This window comes from Mycena indigotica (assembly GCF_014461135.1).
Source record: "Mycena indigotica strain 171206Taipei chromosome Unknown Mind.scaff0002, whole genome shotgun sequence".
NCBI classification, from domain to species: domain Eukaryota; kingdom Fungi; phylum Basidiomycota; class Agaricomycetes; order Agaricales; family Mycenaceae; genus Mycena; species Mycena indigotica.
Window position 1 is genome coordinate 6,157,325 of NW_023503001.1, and position 11,707 is coordinate 6,169,031.

Here is an 11,707-nt window from a genome sequence, read left to right on the forward strand (position 1 = left end):
ATGACTCGTTTTTGTGGAACCGTATAAAGGTTTAACTGCTGCGAGTGCCAGTGCAAGCTAACTGCAGCTCTCCGAGTCTCTGGACCTCTACTCTAAGTTGACGTTCCTTTCGCGTCAATTTCCCCAGTCATGCAGGCATCTCCACCTTCTCAGGCTGATGAGCTCAAGTGTACCTACTGCAGGGCACACAAGCGCACTGTGAGTGGCGGCGTGCTCCTTGCTCCTGACTCTGCCTCACATCCTTTGACAGTGCAAACCATCGTCGAAATCCAACCTTACGGTCGGAGAACTCGGCTATCGCTGTGCAGCATGCATTCGAAAGGACAACTACACTTGTTCCTTCGGGCGCATCAGCACAGGCCATGGGACTGCGAATTCGTCGATTGGCCAAGCACCAGCGCCAGCTCAGCACGGTCACAGCAACACGTGGAATGGAGGCTCTACCAGTGCCAACAGCAGCTGGTTGGCGCCAACAAGTCGGGACAGAGGCAGTCGCGGGCGCATCGGGGGGCCTGGCCGCGGCGCTGTCCACGAGTGGGCGTTTCACGAGGCACAGGAAATGATACTGGGCACAGCGCGCTATTCTGGCCCCCTCACACACGCGGACATACAGTATGCCGTGGACCAACACACGTCCGCCAATTATCCGCAGTCTGGCAATGTGAACCCAGCAGCAATCGCTGGCAGCCAGCCGCAGTACTGGAGCCAGGCCCAGGCTCCTACCGTGAGCCAGTGGCCTGTGGCGGGGCCGAGTAGCGCTGGTCCAAGTAGTGCCCCAAGCTACCCACCGCACGTGATCCAGATCCCAAGCTACCGCGGGAATCGTCGCAGTCAGCGTAATGCCAATCCACAGTAGGCAGTGCGCAGAGTCGACGTGATGATTTGACCGTCCTTGTACCATATACTAGTATGCATTCCCTGATCTTGCTCCGAGTTCGCAGTGTCTTCAATATTGAAGTCAGTAGTTCTAGTTGTAATAGTTGATGATAACGAAATCCTATGGCGTATTTGCTGAATTGATAACAGAGCAAAGACAAGACATTTGCCGCTTCAAGTTGAAGTGGGTTCGCGCAAGAACGCCCACGATAGATTCTAGGTCATTGAGTCTTTCTTGCCAGGAGAGCACTTGACGCGTTAATGGCTATTATCAAGGGGGTGGAAATGAATATATGTATCGTAGTTAAGGTGAAACGAAAGAACAGTGTCGAACGCAAGCTTCCCGATATAAGTAAGTATGGTATACCAATTGCAAACCAAGTCGAGAAAAGAAAGCTCGCCAGCAAGTCCATTTTGTGCGTAGAGGATAGGTAGATTGGATAGAAAGTTGAGCGTATTGGAGGTGGAGGAGGAGGTAGGCATGGTGTCATGAGGAGTAAAACAGGAAAGTATGCACGATCCGGTACGAAACAAGGTGACAAGTAAGTGCTGCGAGGAAGGTCGCAGTCGAACTCGGTGACTTCAATTTCGGAGATGCATTTGTCGAAAGCAGCTGGTGGGCGGGCATGTTTTCCCGACAAATAGTGAAAGACAGTCGATGTAAGCGGAGTCGACCCGGAAGATTTGAGTATCTATCGGCTGCGGCGCCTTCAAATGCTTCCCGACATCGTTGTATTTCACGGTAGGCACACTAGCAGGCGCTGCGGTGGAGTCGTTAGACAGCACATGTGTGGACAACAGAAGGGGCTCACCAAACAGTAATCACAGTCGCCACCCATCCACCCGCGAGAAAAGCCAACAAACAAGCCCCTTCCACCTTCAAGACGACCGAGGGGATGGACTATTCGTCGCAGCGGAGCCACCCTCTGGAGTGGTATATACACTACCGAGCCACGTTAACGCACGTTGCCGAGTTAGAGTCGATTGTGCTGCGATGGTGTGGATGGAGGAGAACGGGCTCGACGAGCGTCTAAACGATGGATATATGCCGAGGAAAAAATTGAGAGCGACGAGGGTATCATACTTCGTCGGGAGGTACACTTCTTAGAGCACCAGACGGAGCGTAGACGGATATGGAAAATTGGCGCCGGGGTGTGTGCGCGCGTGTCACGTGACACCCACGAAAAAGGCGATGGGAGATGGGTGGTGAGGGTTCGCGATGTGGCTATTTGCGAGCGTGGATATGCAAGAGGAAATCTCGTTATATCAGATTTGCCAATGAGGATTGTGCAGAGGTCGGAATATGAGAATGGACTGGCGAAATGCTGAATGGTAGCTTGCAAGATGTGGGAAGGGTCGTATTGTGCTAGTTTATGGTCTTGAATGGACATGAGGGACAGCCTGATACAGTTTTCAAGTCGCTAGAGACGACAATGCAGAAGTAACGCACCATTTGAAGCTCGTCTGCTTCACTTCACATCAACTAAACCTTCCAACACACATCTAGAACCCTCTACAGCATCCCTCAGTACCCATTCCTTCTCCCTGAAAGAGTTCCGCCATCGATCCACAGCAACTAGTCTCGCAGGTTTCCGAAGCACCTGCCGACGCTGGCCCATCTGTGGTGTTTGTTGCTCATCGACAACTTGAAGGCCAGCCGTTTCACAAAGATGGCCGAGTGTTGGGAAGTGTGGGGAGTGCTGACCGAGCAGCGAGAGCCATTGTGGTTAGTATCGGGCTCTGAGATGCTAGTAAGAAGAGGCATTGGGGAAACAAGTCGAAAGCACACACCTTGTCACCCGCCCCGCTTATAAGCCTTCATCCTCCCGGTTCTCGCCCTTGCTCTATGTCTTCCGCGAACTTTCGTTTGCTTCTGGAGACGCAGGTCGGTGTAATGTCGTGAGGTAAGAGTAGTGACGTGGTGACGTGTGACAGCAAAATTTTCTCACCACAAACCGATGATCATGATGAGCGACGACACCTACAACAACGCTGTTGAAGCTCTCTGGTTCCTCCGTGGTGCGCGCCGCACTGCGCGCCCGCTGGAGAGCCCAAGCATTCCTGAACGAAGGAGAGAAGCAGAGCAGCTTAAAAAAACAATCGACGAGCTCAAGCGGCAGCTAGACATCCTCGAAGACCGTCTACAAGTCGTCCAGCGCGACCTTCCGAGCCTTGTTTATCCCGTCAACACTCTGCCTGCCGAGATTCTCTGCCGCATCTTTGCAGCAGTCATCACATCCTCGCCTCGTCTCGACATCAATCGTGCCCTCCTGCAAATCACTGGCGTTTGTCAGTATTGGCGCAGTATTGCTCTGGCGGACCCACGGCTGTGGACGCGTGCATGCTATTCCATAATCACCGACAAGCCTGAGCGCAACCCATTATCCGAATGCTTCATAGAGCGTGCACGAGGACTGCCGATAGACTTCTTGCTCACATTCAAAGACGACATGGAGGATAGTCTGCCTCGCTTCATTTTCGACTCCGCTGGTCAATGGGTAGAAGCGTCTCTATCAAGCGAGGATTGGCCTTGCCACTGGGGGCCTGATCCTGATACCAGCCACGGGTTGAAAGCCACAATCGACTTGCCTCTACTGACAAGACTGTCTCTCGAAATGGGGGATCCTTACAACCCTGTGGGCCAAGACGACGTCGTAATGAATATTCCTCATCTTCGTGAGCTGTCTATCAGCGTTCCGACCGACTCGGTGCTCAACCGCCTCTCTTTCCCTCGACACGCGCTACGGAAATTGACGATTCTCCAACCCATCTTGGAAGAGGATCTCATCTCAGCACTGCGTCCTCTTGTGGGGCTAGAGGAGCTCTCAATTGCCTCGCCATTCGATTATGATTACTTTGACATCGACGATGACCTTCCCTTACAAATGAGCCGCTTGTCCACATTGTCTCTTGGCAATATTGGCGAATGCCTTGCCTTGCAACATATCGACTTCCCCTCCCTAACGGAACTTCGGCTCTCCCAGTACAACAAAAAAATTATGGAACATCTGATCCCCTGCCTTCTCCGCTCCTCAGCAAAGGTCACCGCTTTGTTCTTAGAGGCACCAGCCACCTACAGTGACTTGAACCTCGTATTGTCCTCCGAGTCAACCGCGTTCAACTCCGTCAAGCACCTGACGGTCACGTTATTCCCTTTGCGCCCCGCTGATGTCAGCCAGTGCCTAATGTGCGTTGCGGCCCTCGCTCGCCTCGGCACCCTTCCGAACCTCGAGCTTGTCACCTTGCAGACCACCCACAAGTACAACTCGGACAGTGATGGCCTCCTCACCCTTCAGCCGTTTATCCAGGGGATCGCAGACAGGAATTTGAACGCACTGTCGGCTCGGAGTGGTGCTCCCGCAATGAAGCTCACACAGCTCATCATCGACGCCAATACGCCAAATGGGATTTCGTCTCAGGACATGCGTGATGCAGCCCACTTACGCAGAAGCCTGGATCAGCTCAAATCGAAAAATGAGTGCAATACCATCGCCCCCAGCGGAGGCGTAGGTGCATAAGCGGGAAAGGAGGGGTCGATGTCTAGCCGCAAACAGGATATGGTACAAAGCAAGTAGCATATGTATCTCAAAAAGTCCGTGAGCGTAAAATGAAGCAAGTAGGTAACGAGAGAGAGAGAGAGAGAGAGAAAAAATAAAAACGGGGAAGAATAAGATGAGTAATCAACTTGAACTACATATGCCGCTCCCAAGATAGACCACGCGGGCTGTTGACTGTCCGATTGAGATTCGTTCAAGGCAGTCAATGGGTTCGGGAGTTGTTCAAGAAGGACAAGCCACTAGCTCCCCGTCCCACAAACCACGCCCACATCCACGCCGCCCACACTGCCGACAACCCCGCCGTTCCGCACCGCATGCTAGGCCGAAAAGACTTGGGTTTTTGGACATTGATATATGAGAGCAGGAGATACAGTTGGCATAGCTGTAGCTCTTGCCCGCGGCATCGCATATCGCCCGTCTTTCCCGCTTGAAGAAGGCGGGCACGTGACTTCCATTTTCGGATAGCGAGCGAGTGTATCGGATTTGCGAGTGGAGATGGCGGGTGAAGACGGTGGATGCGCTCGGAAGAGTTCGATGGGGGTGCAGAGAGCTCGCATTGCACCATTGGGACCTGTAAGTTTCCATTCCACACTTTGAATCCAGAGTATAACTCGCGGGTCTGAGAGATTGCGAATAGTGACATGTGGCTTCAAGTTGAAGAGCAGAAGCGGAGTCGATGGAGGCAGATGAAGAGCATCGCCATGGGCAGGGAAAGCTGGAAAAATGTTAGGATAGGCAAAGATCCAAGATAGCGTTGGGACGCCCGAATCGGACTCTCCAGCAAACACGGTATTCTGGGCCCGACTGGCGTTTTGTGGACGTGTAAAGGGTGTTTCTTCAGGCCGCGGGAGCCTCAGATCGTCTGGCGGGAGACTACTAGTCAGAAAGACACAGAAAGCAGAGATCTTCACGCACCTGAATCTAGCCGGCAAGCCCAAGCCATACTGGCCTGTGCCGAGCCAGACCGCAGCGGTATCTTTAGTATACGGGCTTATCACAGCGCTGAAGGGCCAAGTACAGACTGTCAGTAGGTACTAGCAGGCACATGGAAAATTTCACGCACCTGTGGCTCCCTCATTCCTGTTCCCCATACCGCCTATTCGTCTTTCAGTCCATCTGGAGGGCACGTGTGGAAAGGACGACTAGGCAGTGCGCTCAGCAAAGCCGTCTTGGTGAACGCGAAAGCCATTCACACACTTTCCACGTCCACTATCCTTTCCCCGCGGCTCCCGCTGGATCAGACCCTTCATGTTACGATTTCGTTGATGAGGGCCGCTCAATGTGGAGCCGCTGGTTGGCCGCTGGACGAGCAGAGAAGAAGTGAATTGTAGCGGCGATGGGGGGAAAGACCTGAGCGTGTCACAGGGGTGACCGCCCTTTTTCTCCATTCACTCACGCTACGGCTCGCTTAAAAGAGCTGAACAAACTCTCCGCTCCCCATATAGGCTCCACTTCTACGCTGCCTACTAACCGCCGTTCTTAGGGCCTTGCGCTTGCCGCTTGTCAGCCCAGTTGAGGAAAGCCACAACGAGTGTGGATTAAAGATTTATGCACTGTTCCAGGTAAGTATCCACCCAGTTCTGCGACGGTAGATGGGGAATGGATAGGTATTCTACTGCTATGGTCACTAAAAGTGCAATAGCACGCGGATAATCCTCCAACCTTAACGCACGAGAACCAAGTAATGTCCTTATTTCAAGTCGTAATGCAACCAAGTAAACCATGGCTAACTGTTCACGGTTTCGGCTGTATAACACTCTGCAGCCAGCCCCCGACCTTGTCCCAATACCCCGGAGCAGCAGACGTATTATCTGTTCGAACAGTTTAACACGCCTAGTAACAAAAATGGGGGAAACTGGGGCCTCACTATGGCCGTACGGGAACGACTCGAAGCGGTCCAGCTCAGACGCGGCCTGCTTGCGGATCTCCCATAGGCCCTCCATGTGCTGCCTTGGCACGACCTGGTCCCATGTCCCGCTCAAGAAAAGCAGCGGCACGGTCGCCGGTACGCGCGGCAGCTTCTCGGCAGAGTTCCAAGGCTGCATGACGATGCTGCTGAGGATCAGGCCGACGTATGGCACGCGACGGATGAGGCGGGGGATGGACAAGAAAGTGTTCTCGATAATCAGCCCAGAGATGGCTGTCGGGTTGCGCGAGGCAAGGTCGATCGCGACTGCACCGCCGAGGGAGGCCCCGAAGAGAATCTGTCCACGGTCAGCTGACAGTTCAATGGAAAAGTTCAACGATAAGTAGTACGGTTGGGAGTGCGGATGTCCGAGAATTGGCCGTAACGTAGTCCAGTGCCGCCTGCGCATCTCGCTGAAGCCCTAGTAGGAACTATACTGTGAGCTATGATCAACTTTCCCGAGGCATGCAAACCTAATTCCGAAGGGACCCCGCCCGAGTGCCCATACCTGGCCAACCTTCAGCCTGAGAAATGAGACGCTCGGCGCCTGGTGGACATACCCTCGATAAGAAAGGAGCAGGACATTGCATCGCCGCATAACCAACTCTTGCGCCTGAGGAATACAGTCCCCGGCGTTCATCGCATTCCCATGGAAAATGATTACGTTCGCGACGGCAGGCGCATCCTACAAGGAAGTGCATCAGACGTTACCGGAGCGAGAGCCTACACACATATGTCGTTGGGGGACGGAAGGCCGAAGAATCGCCGTCGGCTTGGTAGCGGTAGCGGTAGTGGAGAAACATTTGTTGGCGGGCAGCGGATTGGACAGCCGCCTCGATGAAGAAACAGTTCAGCCGCACTCCGTCCGCCGTGGTTAGCTCGAGGTCTTCATATTCGAGCCCAACGGAGTCTGGAGTGTCAACTTGAATCCCTGTGGGTACACATCAGACTGCCGGCCCTGCGAGTTGGGGCAGGCTTGCATCGTCTTTGGAGGAACGCCGAAGGGTACAGTAAGAAGCTTTGGCCATGTCGCAAGAAGTTCGAGCACTACATAGAAGGTCATTCAAGTTGTTGACTAGAAAGTGTTGATAAGGATGCGCACCGCCCAAATCACAGGAGAGCGCATTGCAGAAACACACAGGGGTGCAAATGGAGCGCACCGTATTTAAGCAAACGCCATGGGCGGTGGAGCTCCAGCGAATGATGCGGGCGCTCTCCATGCTTGGAGATACACTACGCCAGCCTGGTGCCTCGTTCCCGCTGAGGCTGCAGCACTACATTCAATGAATGAGACACTGCTTTCATCCGACTGATCCTGAAATGGTCAAAGGCTTTGACGCATTCGACTCATTACCCGTGCACTCACAAGTGAACCTTCCCTCGAGGCTTGCCACAGTCGCACATGTATTTTCAGTTGAACTTCAAGTTGAAGTCGTAATCGCAAACTTGAAGCATGTTCCTTCCACTCCCTGGAGGCAGTGAAGAGACACTACGCCGAGTTCCCCCTTTGGAGCGTCTGCTGCGTCCTCGTTGACATAAAGGCGCACGAAAACCGCACAGATGAAAGACATTTGGATGGAATCAGACGTCATATGGCTGAAATTTGAATCAGTGGAGCCGTTTAATATCGGACCTGAAAAGGGCGATATCAGCCTGTGCAAATGCAAACTAGGCAATTCCGAGTCGGGTTTACCACCCATCCCAACTCGACCCCGGGCCTATCATAGCAGTGCCCTTCAGGTCGTCAGCGCGAACGCCGAAGTATGACCTATACTCACAGCACACCGTTGCCACGTGTCCGGCGGGGACCCAGCCCCACGGGATGTGCTTTTAGCCATAAGCTCTCAACGCACTACTAGTACTAGTAGTAAGTATTAGCAATTTTCAAGCCTGCGCACGACACCTTTTCACTGCCATATTTTCACCTTGTCCCGGTGGCCCCGGGCCCTCTGTCGCCGTTTGCTCATTGGCCGCCTTGCTGCCAGTGACGAGCGGCAGACCACAGTGTCAGTGGTAGTCCTTCGAAGGCGCCAGCGGCGGCGCGAAGTTGGTCGGTGTCGACGGCGCCTTGGACGGCGCGTTAACGTTGCAGGGAGGGCCCAGGGCCCACGTCAGGCAAGCGCTGGCCCGGGATCCGGAGGGGATTCCGGCCCGTGTTGAGGTCTGCTAGCAGCCTATGCCCATGCTGGGAATGCGCTGCATCGCAGACTCGCTGCCATAGCCGGTGGACGTTGTCAAGCAGTGTGATTATCCGTCACACATGTCACGGGACTTGTGACCCGCGGATCCGAAAACGGCCGCAAATAGTAGTCTCGAAACCCGACGTTCCGGTTTTCGCCGATCCTGCACGTGAGTTTTGGAGGTTGATGTGCAGGAATGGCGACCGGAACGTCTGGGGCAGTTCGTATAGAGATTGACAGATCCTCACGAATTAGGAAATTGTGATGTGACATACCCGTGAATCCAATCATCTTGTACACAAACTGCCCGACGCGTCCACCCCTCCTGTCCCACCGGCGGACAGCCCCTACGAGCCGCGTCCGCCAAGCGTCCTATCAACGACTCAATAAGGCTCGACGGCGCGCGAAAAAGAAACGGAAATTTGACTCACAGAAAACACGAGACGAGCTACAAGACAAGTTTACGAAGGCATTTGGCAAGCCTGCTCACGAATGGCAGCTTGATGTTGCTGAGGCCATATTCCTCCGCCTCGATACCCTTCTCATCGCAGGAACCGGGTTTGGGAAGACCATTCCTGCGATGTTGGTGCTGTTACTGGACAAAAGTCGGATAGAGCTCATTATATCGCCACTGAAGATTCTGCAGGCTGACCAGGTACGTCTATTTCACTCTTTTCAAGCTGTACTCGTCTCTAATGGCTCTCAGGTCGCTCGTTTCAACAAAATTGGGATTTCGGCGATTGCTGTGAACGAGGAAACATGGAAGGAAAATCCAAGGCTCAAACAGGTGCGTGTATATAGCACTATATTATTCTTTCGTCTAATCAGCCTACTTCAGGAGCTATCTGAGGGCAGATACCAGGCCATTTTTGCCGGCCCCGAGATGTCCCTCAAACACGAAGGCTTTCGCGAGGCCCTTCGCGCAATCGCTGACAAAGTCGGCAACCTAACTGTCGACGAAGCGCACTGTGTCAGGCAGTGGGGTCCCGACTTCCGCCCTCATTACGCGCTACTGGACTCCCTTCGGCCTCTATTCAAACCACACACCCCCGTTCTACTTCTTTCGGCCACGATGGCATTGACACACATCAAGGCTGCTTTCGACAAGCTCTCTTATATCGCCTGACGATGTTTTTCATCTTAACTTGGGCAACGACCGACCGAATATCTCAACTTCTATTCATCGAATGAAGGGCGCTCAAGACTATGCGGCTCTAGACAAATTCTTACCATTTCACGCCACGAAGCCAGCCGAAATACCCAAAACCATCATTTTCACGAACACACTCAAGGCTACGCAGCGAGGACATCGTTACCTATGTAGTCGCTTCAACTCTGGCATCAAGACAAGCATCGAGTGCCTGCACGCATTACGCCAGCACGAACGATAAACGGCGCATCATGAATGCTTTTGCCAGTGGAGCTATTCGAGTTCTTATAGCGACTGAAGCAGCAGGCATGGTACGTCATTTTTGAATTTTATCCATGCTACTACTTGCTCACCGCAGCCCTTAGGGTGCAGACATTCCCGACATCGAGCTTGCCATCCAGTTTGGTGTTCCGCCGTCGCTTTCGGTCTTCAAACAGCGCATTGGTCGTGCGGGTCGACGGCCTGAGATCAATGCCCGCGCTGTCCTTCTTGCGGAAGCAAAGATGTTCCAGCAACAAAAGCCACGCAAGAAGAAGAAGAAGGATGGAGAGGAAGAGGAAGAAATAGATCTTGTGGGCCATGTTTCCGATAGCAGTGATGATGACAAGAATGAAGGCAGCGGCTCTCAACTACGACAGATGGAAGACGTCGGGGATGGAGTGGGAAATGAAACAGACGGGGACTCTGGTGTCGACGAGAGAGTAGGCGGGGAAAAGGATGACGGTCTGGAGTGGGCAAAGAAGGTGGACCCGGTCATGCGTGCGTGGATCGAAACGGAGGAATGCGAGCGTGATTTTTCGGATCGCTACTACAACAACCCATCTAACCGACAAGGTATGTTTCTTTTCACCATTTTCCAGAATTCTAACAGTCTATTAGAACCCACTGGTATATGTTGTGATCGCTGCTCACCAGAAGCATCAATTCCCGTCCCAAGTTCTTCAGAGCCACGATCGACAACACCACCGCCAAACCATAGCCAAGATCCTCTCACACCGTCAAAAACCCAAAATGTTAATGGCAAACGAGCGATGCGGCCTCGCGCCAAGCCAGGCATGGTACCAGCAACGCGTCGTGACGAGTTCCTTCAAACAGTACGGAAAGCATTGGAGAAGTGGCGACGTCAAATCGTCTATGAGACCCACTCATGTGCATTTACGGCCGCGGTCTTACTTCCAGACAAGATCATCACCTACGTCGCTACCCACGGACGCTGCGTTCAGAACATCGACGATCTTCGAGCACTCAATCCTCGTTGGCATTTTGCAGAGGAGTACGGAGAGAGTTTGTTGAAAGTGGTGCATGAGTGCGATGCTGTCTATGTTGCATCACGGACGAGTGCGAAGAAGGCCAAGGTTTCGGAGCAGACATTGACGGCACCTTCAACTCAGCAGGCAAAGCGACCCAAAAAGACGCGGCAGGAGATTGCGGAGGAGAACAGGATGGCCTTCATGGCAGAGGAGCAGCGTCAACAGAACGACATTCTGGTTCGTTTACGTTCACAGACACAACGCATGGCACTGCAACCACTGCAGCTGTTTCAAACACCAGTACGTTGACTACTTGACTCGGGCAACTCAAGGCTCATCTGGTTCAGGGTCCTGCGAGTGTATTCACGCCATCGCCATCGCTTTTTACACCTTTGTCATCAAATCTCAGTTCTCAGTCCAATTATACTCCACTACCAGCTCTCAACTATGCTATCGCTCTCGATTCAAGCCCATCGACTCTTTGATAGTTTCTACATTACACTTTCTCGTACCGAATGCGATCAATTCCAAAGCTCAGCTGTCGATCTCTCAAAGTTGCGACCGTCGAGCCACTTCTCTGTCACCTTCCCTTCCGTCCATGTCAATTGACCCTTCTCATAGTAGTCCACGGACTTGTCCTTGCCTGTGACTTTACGGCCTGCCTCATATTCATGGAGCGTCGAGTCTTCAAACAACTTCTGGAGTGCAGCAACATCTTGATCCATCAGCAAAATTCGTTTTTTTCTGGGCGGTCTAGCCCTGGATACCACAGATCTTTTAGATCCCCA

The 11,707-nt window shown here is 53.0% G+C and overlaps 2 protein-coding genes across 2 annotated transcripts; both read right to left on the bottom strand.

Moving 5' to 3' along the window:
* Positions 1 to 4,750: 4,750 nt before the first annotated feature.
* MIND_00291300 (uncharacterized protein) lies at positions 4,751 to 5,376 on the bottom strand (the record flags this gene model as incomplete). Its single annotated transcript, XM_037359775.1, has 2 exons — positions 4,751 to 5,295; positions 5,349 to 5,376. The coding sequence occupies 2 exons, from the start codon at positions 5,374 to 5,376 to the stop codon at positions 4,751 to 4,753; spliced, it is 573 nt and encodes a 190-aa protein (XP_037224870.1).
* Positions 5,377 to 6,167: 791 nt separating this feature from the next.
* On the bottom strand, positions 6,168 to 7,559 carry MIND_00291400 (Hydrolase-4 domain-containing protein; the record flags this gene model as incomplete). Its single annotated transcript, XM_037359776.1, has 7 exons — positions 6,168 to 6,244; positions 6,301 to 6,637; positions 6,690 to 6,760; positions 6,813 to 6,847; positions 6,900 to 7,024; positions 7,071 to 7,270; positions 7,442 to 7,559. 7 exons carry the CDS (start codon positions 7,557 to 7,559, stop codon positions 6,168 to 6,170), a joined length of 963 nt encoding a protein of 320 aa, XP_037224871.1.
* Between the last annotated feature and the right edge of the window lie 4,148 nt (positions 7,560 to 11,707).